Source organism: Tribolium madens, unplaced genomic scaffold, assembly GCF_015345945.1.
Source record: "Tribolium madens isolate multiple individuals breed KSU strain unplaced genomic scaffold, Tmad_KSU_1.1 Scaffold_96;HRSCAF=242;Tcas5.2_LG5, whole genome shotgun sequence".
Lineage (NCBI taxonomy): Eukaryota > Metazoa > Arthropoda > Insecta > Coleoptera > Tenebrionidae > Tribolium > Tribolium madens.
Window position 1 is genome coordinate 12,616,399 of NW_025401068.1, and position 25,837 is coordinate 12,642,235.

Here is a 25,837-nt window from a genome sequence, read left to right on the forward strand (position 1 = left end):
AACCCGAAAACATGGCGAATGTTTCTCGGTTTGGAATCAAAATGTGTTGATATTTGTGGTAGCTTTTGGATTAATTTTACATTAATACAATTGTGATAAGTGTTTTAAAAGCGATGTCGTCTTTGCAGTACGTCGTTCACCCTTTACCGGGGAACGAGGAGCAGTTCAATGACAGGTGAGGCATTTCCCAACATTGTGCATTCCTTACTCGACTCTTCCTCCATTTTCAATCGACTTGATTATTACATTTGTGTAAAATGGAGGAGATCGAAACGGAAGAAATTCCACAGTTTTGCGTCCATTAATTAAAGGCAGAGATGCGTCGCCCCCTATTGCACAATTTTAGATGATTTAGGACGGCTTCTGGAAAATTTCCGGACCGATTCGGGAACTGAAGCAATTGCATAAGACCGATTTTCGACCCAAAACCCACACTTTGGCATCAGGGGCGGTAGTCTCCAGGCCTAAAAGGCGGATTCAGTACATTTCTATTGCGTTAATTAAATTTCTATTGCGTCGAAATTTGCCGAGTGTAAACTGGGTTTTGCTTCAGAATTTGCATCTATTGTATTATGTAGCAAAAATTATGTTTATCATCCGCACATAAAGCTCGTTTCAAATTAATATCAATAATCAAGTAACACACTTTTCCCAGTTGCTTGGCAACGGCAATCAAAATTAATAAAAACGTCAGTTCTTTTGGCTTTCACTAGTACCAACTTCAAAATCAGACAGTTCTACCAACAAACAATGACCTCATTAAGTATTTTTTTTATTTTAAAAATATTTTATTTAATTGCAGACTGAAAGAAGTAGCTGATCGAATCAACCGCCTTGGCCACACCTCGCACCCAGGCCTGTCCAGCCTTCGTTCCGGCATAAAGAAAATCTGCCTTGGCCCTTCGTTCATCGCCCTTCTCCTCGACGATGGTCGTGTATGTCGCGTCTCTTACAACGTCCTCTCTGACCGTTTAGACCTCAGTAAGAACGACTCGACAAAAAAGTGAGTATTTGACGCACAGTGTCGTCGATTTGTGCATTCCTAACACTGTGCTTAACTCTGATTAAATCGTTTCATTTCCACCAACCAAGACCTTGGTTGTTGCGCAGTTCCGGAGGCGGCGCTACTGGAGGTTCAAGTGGCGGTGCTGGCGGTGGCAGCGGCAGCAGTAAGCCAACTGGGAGCGGAAGACAGATGCCTAGGACCAGGGCGAGGATCATGCGTTCGAATACGGCCATTAGAGGTGGAAGTAATAGCGGTGAGTGTCGATTTTGAATCGTGAATTCCACGAAATGGGTGAATTTCAGGCGGTCGTGGGGCTCCAGTTATCATAGGAACGAGCAGTTCGAGTAGTGGAAGACCGATGGTTACAGTCCCGGCGCCCTATGTACCCGAAGAGTTGGTTTCGCAAGCACAGGTCGTACTTCAAGGAAAAAGCCGGAATTTGATAATACGAGAGTTGCAACGCACAAATCTCGATGTTAATTTAGCCGTTAATAATTTACTGTCGCGTGATGATGAAGAAGGAGAGGAGGGAGACGATGCTGCTGATTCTTACGTACCAGAGGATCTAATTTCACTGCTTGATGGAGGTTTTCATACCGATCATTCGGTTATTATCGATGCTGATGCGATGTTTTCCGAAGATATGTTTGGATATTCGGGGATTAGGAAGTAAGGATTTTTGGGGTTTAATCTGTTTTGTTTTTTGCTTTTTGTATGGTTGTGCTTTTTATCTGGTTAACAATTCTGTCGCTTGCATTTTTTTTTCTTTTTTTTTTTGCATTTTAACTAACTCGTTGGGAATGTTTGACTTTGCTCAAACAAGCTTCCTTAATAGTCGCGGCAGTGGAAGAAGTCGATTGGCCGATAGAGATGCACCACCTAACAATAGTTCGAATTCGGATCGAGACAGAGAGAATTTTTCGAGATGGAGAGATCGTCAATACTTTGGACCTAGAAGATGGCTCGAAACAGCACTAAGGGAAAGTCCATATGAAAAAGATTCAGGTTATTATAACTCAAAAGTTTTATTTGATTCTAAAGTTTTAATATTTAGATCACAAGAAGAAAGACAGTGCGTGTCCATTGTGGATCTCCGATGATTTGGAATTTTGGCCTGACTCGGCACCGAAATTCGTCCAAATTGCAAGTCTCTACTCGGAATTAATCGCATTGTCGAGTAACGGACAATTATTTCAATGGCGTTGGAACGACTCTGAGCCTTACAGACATCCAGAGGTAAATTTACACAAGTGAAACCAACCGATGAATAATTATTGTTTTAGAACCCCAACATACATCATCCTAAGACAGTTCCTTTGGGGCTAATGGGCGAAAAAGTCGTTCATTTGTCGGCCTGTTGCACCCGTTGTTCAGTATCAACCGAAAGTGGCAAAGTCGCCACATGGTTAGACGAGCTTCTAGCACCAGCAGCAGCGAAATTGGAACATACAGCTCAAGCCTATTCTGAATTTCAAACTGATAAAGTCGCGTCTTTGTATACTTGTCCTTTGTACACAGTTGCCAAACTTGAAAGTGGTGCTTTGTACTGGTGGTGAGTATCACGCAATATGAGAGAATTTCGTTTATAATTTGAATGATTAAAGGGGAGTTTTGCCGTTCGCTCAACGCAAACGATTGTGGGAGAAATACAGAACGAAATGTCGGAAACAGAGACCTTCAAATAACCAATCAGAGATCATTACCGGATCACAAGTTTGTATGAAAAACAGTCCCATGTACCAAGCTGGTGCGATAGGATTTACGATTGCGAATGGAGTACCCAAAGTGGGACAACTACAGAACGCAGCTTGGACATTGAGCGATACTTGTACTTTCAAGATTGTCAACGTTCAGACGACTGGAGCTTCGAGTTCGGATAAAGGGAGGGACGCAGTACCTGGCCCCAGTGGACTATGTAAGTCATTTTTAAAATTCATGAAATTGGAAAAAAATGATGAATTAAGTGCTAACCACTGATTTAATGATGTATGTTTTTGCTGATTCGTTTTTTTTTTTTATTCTTGTTAGATTAGTGTTGTAGTTTCGATTTTAACGATTTTGTTATTTTACAGCGAATTTGACAAATAAGAGTTCATCGAATAAAGAAAATGCTGATAGGTTAGACATGCCTCCGCCACCATCGCCGGCTTCGAGTACTTGCAGCGATACCGGAAGTATTTCAAACAGTCACAGTAAGTTTTTTTCAATTGTCATAAAAACAATTTTAAAAATCGATTAAAGAGCGTCAAAAACGCATGACCGTTTCGGGAGGCGACACCGGTTCGGAACAAAGAAAAGACGAAGAAGAATGGCTTCTGAGGAATGTTATTTTCGTTGAAGATGTACGAAGTGTGCCTGCTGGTCGCGTTTTGAAAGTGGATGGTGCTTATGCCGCCGTTAGATTTCCGAGTGGACATTCCAGAGATCGTGATACGAAAGATGCCGACGATATATTCCAAGATTGTCGATTAATGCGCAAAGACGATCTTCAAGTATGAAACAGTTAGAGCTGTCTGACACGAGACTAATTTCAGTACTGAATTTAGTACTGAAATTGCGCGCGCAATTTTAGTTAGCTTGGATGCAAGAAAATCTTGCTAAAACTGCACACTAAAAATGCGCATTAACAAAAAGCGTAAATTTAAAATATTCGAATGTAAAAACAGAAATATTATAACTAAGAGGCTTTACGAGCTTTTGTCTAAAACTAGAAAAATGTACAAGGGTAATTTTTTGAAATTGTGTTTATGCTACCACGCTCTGTTATCAAAAGAAACGTATTAAGTCTCCTACAATATTCTAAATTTTAAAAATCAACAATTTATTATTGAAATCTGGTATTATTTGTTATTGTTTTCAAGTCAATAGTTTTATCTTCAAAATGCATTTTCTATTAATTATTTACTTTAATATACAGGGTGTTCCATTTTTATTGTTACAAATTTAACCAGGTGATAGAATATTCAATTTTAAGATAAAAGTTTCCCCTATAAACATACATATATCGAAAAATTTTATATAAGGGAGTCACATCCCCTGAAAGGAGTGCATCTTTTAATAGATTTTCCAATATTTCAGAAACCATCGTGGATAAAATTACAAAATTTGGTACAAATGATAACCTTTATACACCGAAATGAATTCAAAGATAAAATGTCGAAATTTTTACTCAGGGGCGTCCTAAACTGGGGGGTTTAGGGTAAGAAGTATCCTAACTATTTTGGCGGTTGGTTTTTGCTACTTTCAGCTACAAAATTCTAAATTAGTTTTTCACAAAAAGGAGGTCTCTTGCGTTTTTTCAATAAAACTTACCGTTTTTGAGTAAAATCAGTTTACAATATGTCTTACAGACCATAAAGAGGATAAAAATTAAATTTGTATCACCGTTTAAGAAACCCGTGATTAAAAATTTCGACAACTGATTGTTAAATTCGTTCAGGTGTTTAAAAGTAATCAACTGTACCAACTGTTGTAATTTCATCTATTCTGCAATAGTGGGAAAACCCCATGAAAAACGCATCTCTTTCAGGGGGGTGTAGCTCGCTTACGTAACATTTTTTGATACATGTTCATAGGAAACTTTTGTCTTAAAATTGAATATTCTATCACGTGTTTAAGTTTGTAACAATAAAAACGGAACAGCCTGTATAATGTTTAATTTAATCAACCGATTTTGTAAAATAAAGAGTAAAATTGCAGAATTTGTCAACTAAAATATGAAAAATATAACAAAATATCACCAATTTTAATGTAATGCTAAATCAATAAGTGGTGAATTAACTAACGTCCCTCAACATTTGTTAAATAGTTTCCTCAATTAAATGGAATTTCAGATACATGTTACATAAAGAACTTCAAAATATTTATTTTTTAAAGCCAACTAGTGTAGTTTTTTTAATACCAGACATTAAAATACAATGCCCATTTAGCCTATTTCAACGTTCAAAAACGATTGGAGATAAAATTCTCTGGAACATTCTCTTCAAGAAAATTTTATTCTCTATAATTTCTTGACTGTATTTGTTGTAAATCTTAACATTTTTCGATCTCTTTAATTGAAGAGAATTATTTGCAACTGTTAAACTTGGCTTTAAATTTTATATAACTCATTTAAGAATACTTTCAGATGAAATAACTGTAATATTTTTTCAGGGTTGTATGGAATTGAATGTCCCGCTATAATATTAGTGCTTAAAATTGACAACTTACAGTCTCCTCGGTCTTTAGCAAGATCAACACGCATGTTCATAGGCTTCTAATAACTTCAACTAATTTCGATACTAAATTTTCGCGCGCAATTTCAGTACTGAAATTAGTCTCGTGTCAGACAGCTCTTAGTTTTGTTAAAAATCGTTAAATTACGTTTTCTAGGTGATTAAATCATCGTCTAATTCGCGCGTCCCTGACTGTTTCCAAAAAACCCCACGACGTATCCAAATTTCCGACAATAGTAATCAAATTTTAACGATTGCCGTTGATGGACAAGGCATACATGCCATTGTTCGGAACGGAAATAAACTAAGTTATGTTGTTTACAACGTCAGTAGTGGAAGAATTGAACAAGATAATCCTTTTCCGAGCGATACTGCGTCATTTATGGGGCTTTATCCAAATTTGATCAACTTGATTTGTGCCGGAGAAGTAGGTTTTTTATATTGGTTGTTACTATTTTATAATTGTTTTTTTTTTGTCATAGAGTTCTGAAACAATTTTGGTTTTGCGAGACGGCAACAGTACAATTTATCCTCTAAGTAAAGATTGTGCCGATGCAATTCGTGATCCGCAATGTTTAGATTTACCACCAGTTAAATGTTTAACAGCTGGTACATTCGGTTTAAGTGGAACTGGTCTCAACATGAAAAATCAAGTGGCTATTGTTGTTTTCGCACTCGAACAACAATTACTCATGCCGAAAATTCTACGTTGTGATATTGATGGAGTCAGACAAGTTTTGGCACAATTAGACAGCGATTTGAGTAAGTTTTGTGTAATTTTTACTTTATTGACTTAAAATGAAACTTTCAGAAACTAACGTTTCTTCAGTTTCGAATATACTAAATGAGCGTTGTGACGGTAATCGTAACATTTTTCACGCTGTAGTGAATATGTGTACGCCGACGTCGAACAAGGAAACTGAAAGCGGTGAGTTGGTTTAAAGGAGAGATCAACTTTCAAAATGCTTTTTTTTATTTATCTAATAAACGCAATGTAATAAAACATGAACATTTGGGAAATTAAATTCGAAATATTTAGGCTGGGAGCTTCAAAATTAAATATTTTGTGAAACTGCTGTGACGTCACTCCAGCCCAACTCCATCCAACAGCTTTTTTTTTCGATAATTTCCCTTAATAGATGAATGATTTCAAAGAACACAATGATTTACTTCGTTAACAAAGTTTTATTGTGTCGGTGGTTTTGAATAAACAATTTTTAAATGATTTAGGCCGCATAAAAAATTATTGCCATACTGGCTGTTTAGAAAGTTATCGCAATAGTCGTTTGAAGTATGCTCCAAAAAGGCTACATTTCTCATATCATTCAATGTGATATTGATCAGGACAATGCAAATAGCAAAAAATTTTTGAAGCATTCGTACTACAATTTCTCAAAATCGACAAAATAGTGGTTAAAAAAAGACGTATACAATTGAAATAGCAAATTAACAAATAAAATAATGCAATACGCCAAGAATGAAATAGAATTGTCTACAAGTGAAGAAATGTTTAGATATTGTTTGAACTTTGTAGATCGTTGTAATTTAATTCAATAACATTTCTAGTTTTGTCTTGTAATTGTGATACTTAAAAGACGAAGACACAGTTTTTTTACTTATTTATGTACTGAGCTGTGGTGTGCGACAGAGACAAACTCAAGTTTTTACTGATTTCAGATTATTGCCCATTCTTTTCTGAATGTGTACCACATTTTCCATAATTTTAATTCTTGAGACATGAGAGATATAAACGTTTAAAAAAAACCTTACATTTCCAATTTCAATGAATGTTCGTATTAAGTAGGCCGAATTTGCTAAAATAGGCTTCCAATAATTAACCGTTTTACTTGTAATAATTTGAAGTCTTAAGTTTTTCAGATTTTTTGTGTTCAAAGACGTAATTTTGCTCTTTTGGTGACATAAGCAATAATTTTAACAACTTTTTATGTAGCCTACTTTCTGTACGAATATTTAGTAACATTAGAAAAGCAACGTCTTTTTTGTATCTCTGGGGCACCAAAAGATAAAATTTTGAAACAAATTTGTCCTTATTCAGAAAAGAACGGGCAATAATCTGAAATAAGTTAAAACTTAATTTTATCTCTGTTGAATAATCGCAAAACTCTGGTTGTCCGGTTAATTGTGGCGGCCAATGTATTTATTTATTTGTAATAAACCGTCACATTTGTTATTTATTGTCCAAAGAAATTGTAACTTTTTGTAACAGATCTCAACTAGTTACAATATCGGTTGCAAGGGATATATCATTTGGTGCTGCCCGCCCGACGTTGAATTGGGCTGAAGTGTCATCACTTCATTCATCAAATTATCAAAATAATTATATTTCACTCAATTTTTAAGATTTTGAAAAAATTCTTTCGTCATTGTACTCCAAGAATTTCAAATTTTTGTTACGAATCATAAAAAAATTGTATTTTGAAAGTTGATCTCTCCTTTAATGTTTTTGTAATTTCATTGAAAATTCGGTGTTAATGAGTCGCGTAGGGTAGCGGTGTTTTTGCACACGATTTTTTCACTATTATCAGTTTTTGGACTGTCATTTCCAGACCCGTCTCCAGGCCTGGAATGTATCAATGTGATAACAAACGCCGTAGACTCTCGATCAGTTACGCTACGCGATATGATGCGTAGAGCGGTTGTAGTACGTAACGAACGCGCACTCAACAATTCTAACTCTGCAGATCAGCACAGTTTCGTTCAAGAGGAACCGATACCGACGCATAGTTGGCCCCCTGAAACCTTTGATGTCACCTCAGGCGATGAAGATAGTTTAATGGGTTTGGGAAGCAGTGCTGCCAATAATAAAGGAAGTGGAAATAACAGTAATGCACCAACGAATCTTATTGTCGATCCAATTGAGAGACGATCGAACGCTATGCAAATCTTACACGCACTTTTGTACGATTCATCAGCTCTGGAACCACATCTCATTGAACTTTTATGTGCAAAGTATTTTCTTCTTTTTGAAGTTGAACTAATTAATAATTGAAATTAATATTTAGGGATGCACAAGGTCAGACTCCGTTTATGTTGGCAGTATCGTCGCGAAGTTATCCAGCTGCGTTAGAAATCTTTGAAAGAATTATAAAATTGGGGACTCCTCAAGAACGCGAAGAGATGATCTTTCCCAAAGGTTCAAATCCGGATCATTCACCTCTACATGTTCTCTGTTGTAATGACACGTGTAGTTTTACGTGGACTGGTGCGGAACACATCAATCAAGTAAGAATTACAAGTGTCGGTATTCTAGATTTCTGTAATTGTAATTTTAGGATATATTTGAATGTCGCACTTGTGGTCTCACCGGAACGCTTTGTTGTTGTACTGAATGTGCAAGAGTTTGTCATAAAGGCCACGATTGCAAATTAAAGAGAACCTCACCAACGGCTTACTGCGATTGTTGGGAGAAATGTAAATGTAAAGCATTGATTATGGGAAATCAAACAGTTCGATACGAACTTTTGACACGTTTGGTTAAAGAAACAGATCTTGTTTGTTTACCAAATTCACGCGGCGAAAGTATTTTATTATTTTTGGTCCAAACTGTTGGTCGACAAAATCAAGAACAAAGACAGTTTCGTCATACCAGACCAAGGACGGCATCGGCTAACTCTCGAAATAAAACACCTTCTTCAGATAGTGAGACTCTTTACACTTATTTAACTCGTATTAACTGTCCGTTTTTGTATTCTCGTTCTGTTTCAGTTGAGACCGATATGCCAGAGCACGATTTAGAGCCTCCCAGATTCAGTCGACGAGCTTTGGAATGTCTTTTAGGCGATTGGAAAGCCGTTCAAAGTATGATAATGTCGGGCACTAGAGACGTCTCTGAAACACAATTCACCGATCAACCTTACGTTTCCAAACAGACAGGAACAGCACTTTTAGATAAATTCTCATTGTGTTTCCTCGTTAAATGTCAAATGGTCATTGACGTACTTCTCGAAACGCTAATCAGAGAAATGAAAAATCCCGATCTGAAACAAGCACAATACGCGACAATGGTATCGCGACGTTTCGTCCGTTCTGTTGTGCGTATTTTCGTTGTTTTTTCAATTGAAATGGCCCCGAATGCGACAAAAAGACGAAGTCTAAGTAACCAAAACCAACCATTGACTAAATGTCGCAAAATCTTTCAAGCGTTGAGTAAATTATCGATTGAGGAGTTGTGCGAAAGTGCAGATGCTATTATGGCACCGGTTCGATTAGGAGTAGCGCGACCTACAGCCCCCTTCTCTCTTGCAACTTCAGTAAATGATGTGCTAAACGGATCAGAAGAGTTATTCCTAGTGGATCCTTTAGCACCGTCAAGTTCGCGTTCTTCAGGTCCTTCTTCTATGCCTCGGTTTCCGTTTTTGGCCGAAGCTGTACGAAGAGCGGCTGCGAATGCACGTGATCTAGCAAACGCACGTGATTTGTTGAATCTAAATGATGGGGAAAGTATGGCGATTGATAATGATGATGATAATGCGTCCGAACATGAGGATGTCCCCGCTGATCGTGAATTACCGATCACTGTTCGGCAATCATCGACTAATGAAAATGAAACTGTTGAAGCACCACCATATCAGCAGGAAAGTCGTATCCAGGGTGAAGAAAGCGATCCCGAATTGGATTTACTAGCCGAGACGGAGTCGGATAGTGATGATAATCATAGTAATCAAGATGCGGCATCTGCACAGAGATCGGTACAGACGGGAGCAACAGCCGGCTCTGATACCGGTAAGTTAAATTCTGATTGGTTGAGCGAGAGAGAGTGTGAGCGAGTGATTGGTTGCATGTGTATGCAATTCTGTGTAACTTATCAGGAGGTATGCTGCTGTTCCCGGAAGATGAAAGCGGCGAGTCGAGTCAACAGGAAGAGGAAGAGAGTGAAGCGGGAGAAACTGACGAACAAGATACTGAAGATTATACATTGACCGATGAACAATTGGAACGTCGAAGGTGAATTTTGCTCATTTATTATTTTTGTTTTAAAGCTCATAGAAATCAAGAAGGATATCGATAGGCGGAGCCTAGTGGGGAAACTTGAACAGTGGCGTAACACAGAACCATTCTGTGATAAAAAGGGAATTGTGGAGTTGCATTTTTTTTCGTATATTCATTGACTGAGATATTAAATGTAAAAAAATTAATTCGATACTTCACGATTATTTCAAATATACGGTGATATTAATTTCTGTAGAAATAAAGGACGAACAAAAGTAACGAATAGATTCGTTTATTAAAAATATAAATATATTAAAAAGCAATATTTGTATCATAATTAATTTTAATTAATTTTTCAAAGTTAACATTTATAAGATGCCCCTGTTAATAAGTAGGTATACCGGGAGGGGCACCGGTTACGCGCAGAAAAGAAATCCCCACTTCTAATTAAATAAAATTGTTGAATTTTTCACACTTACCTGGGCATTAGTAAGGTACTTTCTCTAATTTTTTGGTAATTTTTCATTTACAAGCAAATCCAAAAAAAAAAAAAAAAAGTAATTTTCTCCCAAAAAGTTTAATTCTAATTTTTATACTGACCTACGCAGATTCACTTCCTTCAATTGTTTACAAAATCAGAAAAAAAATTCCAATTAGATTTTGAATTAAACGCAATTTCCCATCTTAACTTCGAAAATCATTTTTATTTATGACCTGCTACTTGTGCCATCGTAAATTTAGGTGACAATGGGGAACTCCAATTGGGGTAAGATTCCATGGTTTACAACAAAAAGACCCTTTAAAGCGGTCGGCTACCAGTAAATGATTCTTTTGTTGGCAAATTATACCATTTTGTCATAAATCACGGGTCTGGTTTGTGTTTAAATAAAAAAAAAGCGATTATTTGGCTAACCAAGTCAAAATTTTAAATTGTGATATCAAAGTTTGATGCGCTGACAGGTACACATTAATTTAGTGTAAAAACTTTATAGGTAAATTAACAGAAAGTATTCATAAAACACACAAAACTGTTACGGACTCATTTATTATCCAAAAAAATTAGAAAAATTCTCAAATTATACCCTATCAATAATTAGTTAGGTATATGAAATATCGCCAGTTTTAATTAATTCGAAGTTGCGATTTATCAAGTGCCCGTAACCGATGCCCCACCCGGTATTAAACATTTTTAGTGATGTTTTGTTTTCATATCTAGTCAATAAGATGTAAGAATTTTAATACACTGGGGGCACGGAATTTTGGACGATTTGTCATTTGACTGACATAAAAATGTAAAACGGAACTTAAACAACCTCACTTTCGGTTTTTGTAATTTTTATCCTGACAGCTAGAGAAAAAATACTATTAAATAAAAATATTATTAAAAATACGTTTTGCTGGCATTATTATTTCGGAAAATTGACGCCAAAATTAAATTCCAATTGAAACTTTCAACTTTTAGTTTCAAATGTCAATCATGATGACAATGAAGCGTGACTTACATTGACATTTTTTGAACTGACATAAATTTGATGTCCAAAATTCCGTGTTCGCCAGTGTAATAATTTGAACCTTGTGAACAATTTCTAAAAACTTTTTTAAATGGTTACTGAGTATTGCAATTCTTTATAAAAGAACAAATGCCTTAAAAATGTTATTTAGTAATAAAGTAATAAAATCAAAATATTTTCATTACAGTATTTGGATTATTTGTTTTGTTCAAAGAAATAAGTGCGAATACACGCACGCCACTGCTCTCAGCTGATTTCATAACTCCCCTATATTTACGAATGGATTCGTCTGCGACCAGTGTTCGTCTCTGCGCATCCCTTCCATCGATATCCTTCTTGGTTTCTATGACCTCTACATTGAATTCATATAAATTATTTTATTATGATTATTGGCTCTTGATTTAGTGATGTTTTTGTGTTTTCTCATTACTCTGATTATTGTCTATGAAAGAAGCCGTTACAGCAATACGACTGGTCATGGACAGCGGAGCAATTTGGCCCCGCAGAATATGCAATGGGCAATACGGTCACGTGAAGCAAGCAGATCAGCAGGTGTTCGATTGGCCAACGGTTCTAATTTAGTTTTTATTGATCCCAGTACGTTAAGACGTTCTACGACAGGAAGTACGGCTGTTGCTGCGAGTTCAGAACCAGTGGCCATGTCCACATCGGCCAGTTCCTTAGCTAGGGCTTTCGGTAAGTTTAAATTCACCACTACTGTATTTTTTTTAAATTTATTTATCGTTTCAGGCGCTATTATACGTCAAATTACCGATTTGTTGTCCTCACTACCCGATTTGAATCAAGCTTTGTCGACTGTTGCACACATGGAAGTATCACAAGATGATATCTACAACATACAAGTGAGTTTTGCAATTTTTTTAATAGCCCAGTGAAATTAGACAAATCGGTGGAAAAAAATCCTCGAGTGTTGGTATTTTTTTAAATGCTTACTTTACACTTGGGTAAACATATATCAAAAGGCCCCGAAGGTGGGAGGCGAGCTCGAGGAGAGTTTTTGGTTTTTTGCTTATATCTCGGAAATTATCACTCCTATAGGTTTTTATCTTCTTATCAAAATTAAAGCTTACAAAATTTCCTGCAAAAATGGTCCTTTGCATTTTTGTTGTAGGACTAACCGTAAGCGAGTTATAGGGCAGGAAAAAAAACATCATTTAAAAAAATTGGCTTTATCTGGATTTGAAACATAATTAGTCTTGTAATTAAAAAAAAAACTGACAGTAAATTGAATTTACTGGGTCCAATACTTCATTAAAGGAAGGGGGAGTCACGAGGGTCTATAAATACAAACTCAACGTTTATGTAATTTATGCAGAATTTTCTGTAGATGTTTATTTCTACATCAAAATTTCCTACAAAAATGGTCCTATTCATTTTTGTCGTAGGACTAACCGTAGGCTTCAAAAGTTTGGAGTCTACATAAAATTGCATTAAAAATCCTTTGAAACACATTTCATTAGGATATGGTAAGTATTTATATGTGTAGAGCGTTCCCCAACTAAGCGGTCTGGCTGAAAGGTGACTCGGGTGTAAACATTTAAACGGAGATATAAATAAAAATCTTGGATGAAAGAGAGAATCAATCTGTAAGGGGGTTAAATGGGGTGTAAATGTTTAAACAAAGATATAAACATAAAATTCTTTAAAGGTGTAAAGGGGCACTAAAATCAGATTTTTCGAAAATTAGTTTTTAAGGGAATAAAACGTGTACACATTTAAAGGGATATAAAAACATTAAATTTAGAAAATATTATCCTTAGAGAGTGTAGAAATGCACTTTTCAAATTTTAATGAAATAAAATAGAGTTTAAACGCTTCAAAACAAAATTAGAAACATGAAATTTCGAATTTTGAGAGTGCAGAAGTGCACTGAGACGACACTTTATGAAAATCAACATTTAATATTTATTTATAAACATAGCCCATGCGAAGAACGAGACTACTATAACTGAATCCTATACATAACATAGGTAATTATCTAGCTTTATAGACTACCTAAGCCTATGGAATGGGTTTGTGAAGGGCTTTTTCCCATATTATATCAGAAATATACGCGGACAAAATCGCAGGCAAATGCTAGTTCAGCATATAAGGATGACTCGGAAGACTTAATAGACCCTCGTGCCACCCTCTAATAAACTGTTGGATCCAATACATTCAATTTACTGTAAGCTTTATTCAAATCATCGATATTAAATCATCTATTTATTAATATTGTACTGAACAAGACTGTAATTCGGTTTTCAATGTTTAAGCTGAAGACGAAGATGCAGCATATGAGGACGACTCGGAAGACTTTATAGACTCTCTAATGAAATGTTGCACCCAATAAATTCAAATTGCTTTCAGTTTTTTCAAATCACAAGATTAATTCTGTTTTAAATGCAAATAAAGCATATTTTTTTTAAACAAAAATGCGAAGGACCATTTTTGTAGAAAATTTTGTAGACTTTGATAAGCAGGCAAAAACCGTTAGGAGTAATAGTTTCCGAGATATAAGCAAAAAAAACAAAAAAAGACACCTTTAGCCCCCTCCCCCTCCTAGAGCTCGCCCCCCACCTTCGGGGACTTTTGACATATGTCTACCCAAGAATAAAGAAAGCGTTTAAAAAAAATTCCAACTCTAGGATTTTTTTCCACCAATCGCCCTATTTTTGTCTAATTTGACTGGACTATAAATAAAAAGCTAATTTCGGTTTGTAGATTTATTTGGAATTCCGCCTGAAGCCGACTTGGGATTGGCTTTTGACCGTGATGGACGCCACTGAGGCCCAATTGAAATTCGGGGCGTCTCTAACCAACTCTCTTGATCTTTCGAGTCCAGGTCATCCTCTCAATACCGGAATTACGACTGGAGTTTCTGCAAACAGTTCCAACAGTCTTCGATCGAGTGGTCATCGCGGTCATACCATTTCCAGTAGTTCTGGTACACGATTGGTTGGTTTTACCTCAAACGTAGAAAGTCGAACTCGACCCGAACGTGATGGTGTGGATGCTCATGCGGCCCGAAGAGAATTTCTTTCGTATTGTTTGTCATTGATGCGAGCTCACAATAACGAACATTTGGATTCTTTACCGATTTTGGACGTTTCTGCTTTAAAACATGTTGCTTATGTTTTCGATGCTCTTATTTATTTTATGAGATCGGGATCATCAGACCGTAACGAGACTGATTTACGTCGTGATGGTTTTTCGCTTCCGTTGTGGAATGATCAAGATGAGAATGAAAACGAAGAAGCTGAAGAAGATATAGCTGTGGCAATGGAAACGGAAAGTTTGGAAGATCAAGATGTTTCTAATCTAGCGACGATTTCGAGTACTTTAAATTCGTCGAGTTTGCAAGGTGGTTCGGGGAAAGGTCGCAAACATTCGTTTTTCCAACGATCTGAATCTACTTTGTGTCTGGGGTGTCCTCCACCAGATCCGTTTGAAACACCAATGGCTGAAGCACTACCATTGGCCGACCAACCACATCTTCTACAACCCAATGCGAGAAGAGAAGACTTGTTTGGAATTCCCAAACAACCAATCACTTTAGCCTCAACTGGAAACGTTTCTAACAATCCTCTTGAATCGCTTCCGACGAAATTGAGTCTTTCGACTCGAACAACAGATTTTGCAATGAGTCAACCGGCCAAAGCCAATCATCCAATTTCGCAATCGTTAAACGTCATGGGTCCAAATCCGTTAATTTATCCTCAAAATTACAATCCTGAAACGGAAACAAATGCTCGAGAAGTTCATGTCCAAACTGAAACCTCCTCCTCCAATGAACCATCAACATCCGACGACACTCATCCTAAAAATAAAAACTTGCAAACGTTTGAGAGTCTCCTCGCCGCTGTTAAAAACGAAATCGGTGAAAATAACAAAGATAACACACCACATGATTTATCATCACGACATAATGAAGTGCCAACGTCTAGGCCTCAAATTATTGTTTCGCCGCGAAAAACTTTCGGTTTAGAAGCTTCGCATCAGGAACAAGAAGGAATAAATGGATCGAATGAAGCCATGCAAGATTATAATAGCGGGTCATCGACTCCTTCATCTAGAAGTCCAAGCAAGAGTGTCATAGTTCGAGCAGGATCATCAATGGTAAGTTGTAGGAGAAATATACTACACAAGGCGACAAAAAAAAGTCATATCGTGACAACTTGACAAATTTTATGTCATTTTGTTCGTCTCAGTGAGACAAATCAAAGCACTAAAAAAGAAATTTTAAAAGTCCACACACTTTGAACAAAATAATTTTTTTTATAATTTAAATGAATTTAAAATACTTTAACTAAATAATTACTAATAACTCAAAATAATTACTCAATAACTATTACGCTGATTTCCTTCAAATAAAGACCATTCTAAAGAGATGGCCTTGCCCTTTAGAATGAGATAAAATTTGAAATTGAATATTGGCAAACTTTTCTTCGAACAGTGTTCGAAGAAGTTCGAAGTAAATCGAAGTAATCTAAGAAAAACCCTACGAGTATTTTTTTTTCATCATTACCATCGTCTAGAGCATCTCTTTATTAGTTGTAATCCAAATTTTCAAAAAAATATACCGAGTAGTTTTCAAAATACGATTTTTTGAAGTTATGGTTTGATAATCAAGCATTGCTCCATATAGGAGAAATGCATGTTAATCTTACTTAAAAGTGCATTTTTATAGAAGTATTTGTTTTAAGACTCTTCTTTTACTTAAAAATGGTCAATTGCATCTTCTTTGTTCTAATTAGCATAAACAAAAACTGTTTCTTTACTTAACACAAATAAAGAGTACCTGCGTACTAATTAAAGCAAATAAAGAGTTTTTTTTGTTGTAAAAATGACCACTGATCATTGAGCAAAGAGGATCTAGAAGTTTAAGACACGAGTCTTAAATATAAAGGCAAATCTTTTTCAAATCAAATCACTTTCCATTCAGATTTCGACTTGTTCACTTTGTTCTAGCTTTCTGAACTTTTTTTGAAAATGTTCTTAGCAAATGCTTTCTCATCACTTTCGAGTGATGTTAAATGCAATAAGTCACCTGATTTATTTTGTTGGTACATTCTATGATTAGCTTCAGTTAGGTTGTAGGTAGTAGTTGTTGTGATAACAGTTGCACACGAAGCAACTGACTTATTGCATTCAACATCAGTAGAAAGTGATGAAAAAGCATTTGCTGAGAACATTTTCAAAAAAAGTTCAGAAAGCTAGAACAAAGTGAACGAGTTGAAATCTGAATGGAAAGTCATTTAATTTGAAAAAGATTTCTTCTTATATTTAAAGCTACTGTTTTAAACTTCTAGATCCTTTTTGCTCAATGATCAGTGATCATTTTTAGAACAAAAAAACACTTTATTTGCTTTAATTAGTACGCAGGTACTTTTTGTTTGTTTTAAGTAAAGAAACAATTTTTGTTTATTCTAATTAGAACAAAGAAGGTGCAATTGACCATTTTTAAGCAAAAGAAGAGCCTTAAAACAATATGAAAATGCAGTTTTAAGTAAGATTAACATGCATTTCTCCTATATGGCGCAATAGCAGAATAGCAAACTTTAACTTCAAAAATTCATATCTTAAGAACTACTCCGTATATTATTTTAAAAATCTGGATTCTTACTAATAAAAAGATGCTCTACACGATGGTGACGAAGAAAAAAATTACTCGTAGGGTTTTTCTTAGATTACTTCGATTTACTTCGAACTTCTTCGAACACTGTTCGAAGAAAAGTTGCCAATATTCAATTTCAAATTTTATATCATTCTAAAGGGCAAGGCCATCTCTTTAGAATGGTCTTTATTTGAAGGAAATCGGCGTAATAGTTATTGAGTAATTATTTTTTAAATTTAAAGTATTTTAAATTCATTTAAATTAGAAAAAAATTATTTAGTTCAAAGTGCGTGGACTTTTTGAAATTTTTTTAGTGCACTTGATGATTTGTCTTACTGAGACGTACAAAATGATATAAAATTTGTCAAGTTGTCACGCCATGACTTTTTTTTGTCGCCTTGTGTATAAGGGACCTACGATACGTACGCTCAAGTTTAAATCTAATTGGCGTATCACTCTCAGGTCCTAGAATAAATTGCTCTCTGATGACTTTGGTTTGTCGAGCTTTGAACCAAGGACAGATACGGGGCATACATTTAAAAAAAAAAACAAAGAAAACTCAGAAACTGAATGTGTTTTTTTTGTAGGGTAATCAACAAAAATCAAACGATTCGAACGTGATGATGTCAGTCGATTCTCAACAACCGGAAACGTTAGAAAATCAAGAAATATCAGCCAATGTGACTGTTGTAACAACTCCGAGTGTCAATACTGAAGTTTTACGTCCGACTATTGGCCAATCTGTATCACACGATTTATTATTGGGTCGTTGGAGACTTTCTCTCGATCTATTCGGTCGTGTTTTCATGGAAGACGTTGGATTAGAACCGGGTTCTATAGTTTCCGAATTGGGTGGATTTCCAGTTAAAGAAGCCAAATTTCGTCGAGATATGGAGAAATTGCGCAACAACCAACAAAAAGATTTGACTCTTTCAAAGGTATTTTTTTGAAATTTTAATTTCAATTGATTTGATTTTTCCCCGTAGATGGAAAGAGATCGCACTCAACTTCTTTTGATGACATTTAAAGAATTGAACACTCAATACAACAACTACAATCGTCGTAATTCATCGTCGCCCCCTCTTGCGGTAAATCGTGTGAAAGTGACTTTCAAGGATGAGCCTGGTGAAGGTTCTGGTGTTGCACGTAGTTTTTATACTGCGATTGCTGAAGCGATTTTATCCAATGAGAAGCTTCCGAATTTGGAGTCGGCTCAAGTCGATAATAAGTACACTCAATACAGTGTTTTGCAACGATTACGACGTGATAGAGATGTGTTGCGTCGAACCGTCCCTATGCGTGGTTCAAATCGATCACGTGAACATCGTCGTACGATGAACGTAGAGGCGAGACCGTTTGTCCCCAGTGATAATTTTCATTCGGATGCACCGTCGATGCCCGATTTATCAACATCAGGGAATCCCACAGGAAATCAATCGGGATCAAGTCGTAACGAACAATTCTCATCACACCAACAACAACTAGGTGATCGTTTGTATCCCAAAGTGTACAATTTACATCCGAATTTCGCTGCAAGAATCACCGGAATGCTTGTGGAGTTATCACCAGCTCAATTGTTGCTTCTTTTAGCGTCCGAAGATTCGTTGAGAGCGAAAGTGGAAGAGGCAGTTGAGATGATTTTAGCACATTTACATTCCCAACAAGAATTGACTTCGGAAGCTTTACTCGAATTGGATGTTTTTACGTTGACTGATCGAAGTTCGAGTTCTAGAAAAGTTTCAGGACGTTCAAGCGGAAATGATAGTTCAGTGGTTGAAGAAAACGTGCAAGATGAAGAGGATAATGCGCCGTTGTTTTATTGTCCAGGAAAGAGAGGTTTTTATGCACCTCGACAAGGCAAAGCAACGTTTGAAAGATTGAATGCGTTTAGAAACGTAGGGAGATTGATTGGATTGTGTCTTTTACAAAATGAACTTTGTCCGATTTTCTTGACGAGACATGTTTTAAAATCAATTTTAGCGAGACCGATCAAGTTTCATGATTTTGCGTTTTTTGATCCAGTCGTTTACGAGTCTTTGAGACAATTAGTGGTGGATGCCGAAACAAAAGATTGTAATAATTTGTTTTCAACACTTGAACTCAATTTCACGTAAGTTGAAATTTTGTGATTTATACAGGGTGCTGCATTTTGGATGTCCGAATAGGGAATCTCCGAAACTAAGAGGTTTAACCAAAAACGAGTTATACATTCTGGGGCTCATTTTTTCAGAAAATAATATTGGTTAAAACCGCATCGCGCTATCGTCTTTTGTTTTCGACTTACAGACAAAAGTTGACATTTTGGCGAAATCTAAAAAAAATTATATCTTTGTTATTATAGAAGATACAGATTGGAAACAAAGGCATTATATAGGCACTTTTCAACGAGGAATTTAATAATGTAGTTAACAATTTTTTTCAGTTATTAGTTTAGCCGTAATAAGATAAACTTGTATTTTTTTAAAAGGAAATCATAGGCGGCTATGGCAATTTTTTTTTCTGATCTAAAAAATATATATTTGTAACAAAATATTTTTTTATAACTATACTTAAAAAGTGAAATACATATTTTTTGTGATAATTGTTGACCATGGAAAAACTATTTCACTCCAAATGTGTAAATAATAATCAATAAGAGTTTTGTGAACTGTAAAATAGATAGAAAAATAGATAAAATTATAAAGATTTAAAAAATACGATACGGTAGAAGCATTGAACAAATATCCGAGCGCCCCAGAACAAAATTATTACATATTTTTAAAAAATCAAAAAATAGGAAAAACAAATGTGTCAATAGTCAACACAATTACAAAAAACATTTTTTTTGATGATCTAATGGAGGTAGAATAACGTTTCACATAGACGGAATTTGGGTATTTGAATAGCCATATCGTCATTTTTGTGTCATATAAAATATATTTTATTGAAGAATTAAAGCGGCTTTTTTTTACAACACTATGTATCACTAGAAATTACAATGGTAATGATAGCTTGTTTAAAAACAAAGAAATGTTATTAGTCGCCAATAAGTTGATTTACAATTTATTTTGCATTTTTTTCATTACTTAGTACTTAGAAAACTCTTTCATTAGTGACACTGGTTGAATATAATATAGTTTAAATCCTTTTAGTTGAAGATGCAACATTTTTTCATGGCCAACTGCGAACAAAAATCAAAGATAATTTTTTGCTAAAAATGTATTATAATAATTTGTTATATATTTTATATATTTTTTAGATAAGAAAAAAACAAGCTGTTTAAAAATGACATAGCCATCTATGATGCCCATTTAAAAAAATACAAGTTTATTTTATTACGGCTAAACAAACAACTGAAAAAAATTGTTAACTACATTATTAAATTCTACGTAAAAAAGTGCCTGTATAATGTCTTTATTTCAAATCTGTGTCTTCTACAATAACGAAGATATGAATTTTTTAGATTTCGCTAAAATGTCAATTTTTGTCTATAAGTCGAAAACAAAAGACGATAGCGGGATGCGGTTTTAACCAATATTATTTTCTCAAAAAATGAGCCCCAGAATGTATTACTCGTTTTTGGCTAAACCTCTTAGTTTCGGAGATTCCCTATTCGGACATCCAAAATGCAGCACGCTGTACATTTTATATCCTAAAATCCCCAATCACATTTTAGGATTGATTTAAGTCCGGAGGAAGGTGGCGGTACTGTTGAATTAATGCCAAATGGTAAAGACATTGAAGTGAGCTCGAGCAACGTCTACGACTACGTCCGGAAATACGCCAAATATCGAATGATTAAAGTGCAAGAAAAAGCGATTGAAAGTATCCGTACTGGAGTTCTTGATGTTTTGCCTGAAGGTTCTTTGGATAGTTTGACAGCTGAAGATCTTCGTCTTTTGTTGAACGGTGTGGGAGACATCAATGTAGCAGTTTTAATATCGTATACGTCGTTCAATGATGAGTCTGGGGAAAACAGTGAACGTTTAGTAAAATTCAAACGTTGGCTTTGGTCAATTGTTGAAAAAATGACGCACTTGGAAAGACAAGATTTGGTAAGTTGTTGTTTAGTCTGCGGTCCGTCCGGGCGGTTTGCTGATGATTTCGTTTAGGTTTATTTCTGGACGGGTTCTCCGGCACTTCCGGCAAGCGAGGACGGTTTTCAGCCTATGCCTTCGGTGACGATAAGACCAGCAGATGACGCACATTTACCAACAGCAAATACTTGTATATCACGTTTATATATTCCCCTTTATAGTAGTCGCGCAGTTCTTAGACAGAAATTATTACTTGCCATCAAAACAAAGAATTTCGGTTTTGTGTGATCATGGGTTGATTGTTTCGTTTAATATTTAGTACGAATTTCAGTTTAATAAAATTGTTTTTATAAGTTGTTTATATTTTTGTCATGAATATTGTGATGATTTATAACTTATTTTGAATAAGCTAAAGTGATAATCTTGTATATAATCTCATTTTCATGTTTCATGGACACGAAGTATGTATGTCTTAAAAAAATTCACACTTTTTTCATGCTCAAAGATTTTTCTTTTCTTTCGGTAAATCACTAGTCTTCTTGCTTGGGTTACTTTTAACTTTTGCACCTTTTATTTGTTGTGCCAATCCTGTTCGGGTGCATACATGTTATTAGTATTATTGTAGATAATAGTTTTTAAGAATTTCTTATTTATATCAAATTTTAAGTTCGTAAACTTAGTTATGTTTATTAATAAAGTGTCTCGTCATACGGTTTTTTTAATTTCATAATTTCGGATGGCTTCTGTATTAGTATTGAAATAAAAGCAGTTATGTATACGAACGTGGTTTTATTCAAATAAAAAATTAAACAAATTAAGTAACGACTTGGAAGTACTATCAATTATAAGAAATTAACAAGAAAAAATATGACTAGAAGCTGAATATCACTTGTGCTCAAGCAAATAAAACAATTAAATCGCTTCAATTTCAAAATCCGGAATGACCCTGCAAAAAAATTAACATCATGAAACTCACTCTTTAAATCTTACCCAACTTACTCTGGTCTATCAAAATAGTCAAAATCGATATCTTTTTGTGAGATAAACTCCGATTCTTGTGCAGTTTCATTTAAATCTACGGACAAGAATTACCACTTCAAATACTCGAAATTTTCACCAACCTGACAAAGGCGGAACCACAGCCGTTCCCAAAAATTCCGTATTTAAATACGGCGGCAAGACATCTTCCTCGTCATCATCCTCCGGCCCCAATTGCTGCGAATCGACCATTTGCAACCACTGCGCATTATGGTGTCTAAATTTCTCAATTTTAATCCTCTCCGCCCAAGTTTTACTATACTCGGCGATTATATTAAGACAAGTATTACACAGTTTTCTTATGGACTTGTTATTGTCTTGGAGCAAATCGATCAAATAGGCCGGAGCTTCAGTTTTTTCCGCTAGATAATCGATATTTGTCCCGTGAGAAATGGTCGCGAAAAAAACAAAAATAATTTGGAGAACGATTTCGTCGTCTTCTTGATGCGTCTTCAGGAGCTCGATCAAAGCCGAAATTATGTTCGAGTCGCAGAGGAGTTTCGCACAACCTTCGTCAGCGGCTGCCGTACCTAATAAAACTACGACCTATCCAAAAATATTATTTGAAAATTTTTAATTTTGTTGTTACTACTTGTAAGACCAACTCGGGGTCGGTGTTATTGTTACGAATCACTTTTTCAATCCATTTTAACATATCGAAATGTTTGAATATTTCTGCCCAGTCCAACTCGGGTAAACTAAGATTGCTTAAAATCCCGACACATTCGACTACGAAATCGTCTTCTTTTGATTCGACTACAGCCTTTGCAATGTCACCTACAAATTCCTAAAAAAATATTTAAATCGTGCATTTTTACACGGTGTTACATACAACGAAATTAACTTTCGATGATTTATGCTCTGATAAATTTCTCAACATTTTCATCAACATGTTATCTTGATAATTAAAAGCCCTCATCATTAGTGATTGGACGCGATTTTTTTTCATCATCTGTTGAGCATTTGTCGGATCTGTCGCCAAATTAATACAAAGTGCGACCATAACTTCGTCACCCTCATTTCCAATATTAAGTAAAAGCATGTCAGTTATCTTGAAACAATTCAATTACAAAAAATACTATTTTTAAAGTAACAGTGTTACCAAACCCACACATTCAGCAAATTGTGTTTTGACGTCATCGTCATAACTCAAATGGTAGAGTAATTTTAAAACAATCTCTTGATGACGATCATCGCCTTAAAATACGTCAAGAAATTACAATGCAACTCTACTACCCAACAACTCACTTAATAAACTTATAAACTTCGGTAAGAGTCCAATTTTGACGATTTTGTACCTCAGTTTTGAATCAAACGACAAATTAAATAACAATTTTAACGTCAAATGCACCAAATCTGGACTGTTTGAGTCCAACAATTTCGGTAACTTCTCCACGATATTCATCCCGGCCATTACATCCTTATTACATTGCATAATCGACAATTTTTTCAAAAACGTCACCACCAAAACCAGCAATTCCTCATTCTCCCTCTCCAAAGCCTTGACCAACAACCCCACAATATTCCTCTTGGTCATTTTCTCTTCAATACTTTCATCTTCGGCGATATTTAGCAAAAGATAAAACGCAACTCGAAGAAGATGCTCTTGTTTCTTCACCAAAGTTCGAAAGCGTTTCGCCTTTTCCGCTTCGCTCAATTTCTTATCGTCGATATTTTCCGTGGAATTTGTCAAATCGTCATAAACGCTACCCTCCATCACGGCTTTCATGTTTGTCTCGGAGAAATTCCCGGAGCGGGGACGAACCGGCTCCGGAATACGACTCCGGGGAATTTCCGACATGCTCGCGCTACTCGGACACGGTTTCCGGACGATTGGGACGTCGTCCGGCGCCTCGACGCCCTCCAAATCCGCCTTCCACTTGTCGTATCTTCGCAACTCGTAATCGATGACATCCATACAGATCGAACCCACCTATCAACCAATCAAATACGATGAATATTTGCGTTACTATGGATACGTGATTCACAAAGTATAGTAGGTACTGAAATTTCTAATATACTTTGTGAATCATCCTGTACATACAGGCTGTATTATGAAAAACGCCCTGTTTCTGTTTCACCGAAAATGACATCAACTTTTTTTTTAATGGAACACCCTGTGTGTTTTACTACTTTTGGATTCTTTGTTTAATTGTCTTTTAACAAGTTTTAGTACCATGTGCCTAAAAGCAACCGTTCGTGAGATATGAGTCATTTAAAAATTCATTAAAGTAGGCAGTGGAAAACAATAATATTAAGTAATGTTGACAAATATTATTACTTTGCATTTTCTCTTATTATTTTTATACTTTTTGGTGTTCTGGTGATAATGTGTTAACAGACATGATTCAAGAATATTTTGAAAGCAATAAAAATAGTTGGAGACCACAACACCTTTACACTGGGCGGTTTCCAATAAGAGAAGTTCCAATTCATCGACCTGAAGAAAATTTGAGGATGTTTGGGGTTTTTAGAAAACCCAAATTTGAACAGTTGCGTGCGATAAGCCAACGTTACTTGCAATTTCTTGAATTTATGTTCTTGCATTTTCTTCAATACCTATCTAATTCTGTATCTCTTTGAAATTGGAGATGTTTTAATTTGGGTTTTCTAAAAGCCCAAAACATCATCAAATTTTCTTTAAGTCGCTTAAATTTTCGGCGATTTGGAACGTCTCTCATCAGAAATCACCCAGTGTAAAAGCGTAGTGCTCTCCCACAATTTTTATTTTATTCAAAATATGTCTGTTAACACATTATCATCCATGATTAACATTAAAAAGTATAAAAACAGTAAGAGAAAATGCAAAGGAATAATATTTGTCAACATTACTTGATATTATTGTTTTCCACTGCCTACTTTAATAAATACATTATTTGGTGAATACCTCACGAACGGTTAGTTTTAGGCATATGGTACTAAAACTTGTTAAAAAACAATTAAACAAAGAATTCAAAAGTGGTAAAATATACAAGGTGTTCCATTAAAAAAAATAAAGTTGATGTGATTTCCGGTGAAACAGAAAACAGCATTAATTTAGCATCTATCCCAAACGAGAGAAGACAAAAAATGTTCAACTTTGTTCTAAGAAGTATTGTCATAACTTTAAAAATAATGGAGTTATGGCTTGGGGCGTTTTTCATGATACAGCCTGTATATGGCGTCCGTAACTCTCTCCTAATTATTTAGAAAAAATCAAGGCCAAATAAAGACGCAACTTTCTATTGTTGCATAATTTCACACACCTGTTCAAACATTTAGCCAAGTACTTGACATAAAAATCCGAGTTTTATTACTTTGCTCACCTTACACTTGAGTATCACCTCGTGGAAACGTGAGTACATCGAGAAACAGAAAAAGGTAAACACCAGATGTGTGCTTAAAACAATACTTCGTTTCCAATCCTCACGTAAAACGCGCGCTAAAGCGCTTATTACGGTTTCTACAAACAAAACATTGTCATTTTTATTCGAAATGGAGTGTGT

The 25,837-nt window shown here is 35.5% G+C and overlaps 2 protein-coding genes and 1 non-coding gene across 10 annotated transcripts in view; 2 read left to right on the plus strand and 1 right to left on the minus strand.

The window, feature by feature from the left end:
* Positions 1-22,092, plus strand: LOC123013616 (E3 ubiquitin-protein ligase UBR5). 8 transcript variants are annotated; one of them, XM_044412253.1, is made up of 25 exons: positions 1-175; positions 803-1,003; positions 1,093-1,259; positions 1,309-1,675; positions 1,830-2,011; positions 2,061-2,242; positions 2,290-2,558; positions 2,611-2,921; positions 3,079-3,198; positions 3,248-3,498; positions 5,378-5,647; positions 5,703-5,982; positions 6,032-6,148; positions 7,923-8,190; positions 8,244-8,463; positions 8,514-8,880; positions 8,947-9,963; positions 10,050-10,185; positions 12,133-12,377; positions 12,432-12,544; positions 14,406-15,800; positions 17,886-18,236; positions 18,285-19,408; positions 20,954-21,332; positions 21,390-22,092. In XM_044412253.1, the coding sequence occupies exons 1-25, from the start codon at positions 114-116 to the stop codon at positions 21,600-21,602; spliced, it is 8,607 nt and encodes a 2,868-aa protein (XP_044268188.1). In that variant the 5' UTR covers positions 1-113; the 3' UTR covers positions 21,603-22,092. The 8 variants fall into 8 exon arrangements, with proteins under 8 accessions (XP_044268188.1, XP_044268189.1, XP_044268191.1 ...); XM_044412254.1 differs by having other exon boundaries at positions 12,136-12,377; XM_044412256.1 differs by having other exon boundaries at positions 12,145-12,377.
* On the plus strand, positions 17,707-17,836 carry LOC123014019. The gene has a single exon (XR_006413296.1).
* The window catches only part of LOC123013617 (kinesin-associated protein 3), an 8,618-nt gene continuing 4,869 nt past the window's right edge, over positions 22,089-25,837 (minus strand). Inside the window, exons 5-12 of the mRNA XM_044412262.1 lie at positions 25,658-25,794; positions 23,601-24,285; positions 23,455-23,549; positions 23,185-23,403; positions 22,945-23,139; positions 22,436-22,898; positions 22,314-22,389; positions 22,089-22,260 (exon numbers count right to left, since the gene is read on the minus strand). Coding sequence (XP_044268197.1) covers positions 22,227-22,260; positions 22,314-22,389; positions 22,436-22,898; positions 22,945-23,139; positions 23,185-23,403; positions 23,455-23,549; positions 23,601-24,285; positions 25,658-25,794 — 1,904 coding nt within the window. The 3' untranslated portion in view covers positions 22,089-22,226. The remainder of the gene's footprint in view (positions 22,261-22,313; positions 22,390-22,435; positions 22,899-22,944; positions 23,140-23,184; positions 23,404-23,454; positions 23,550-23,600; positions 24,286-25,657; positions 25,795-25,837) is intronic.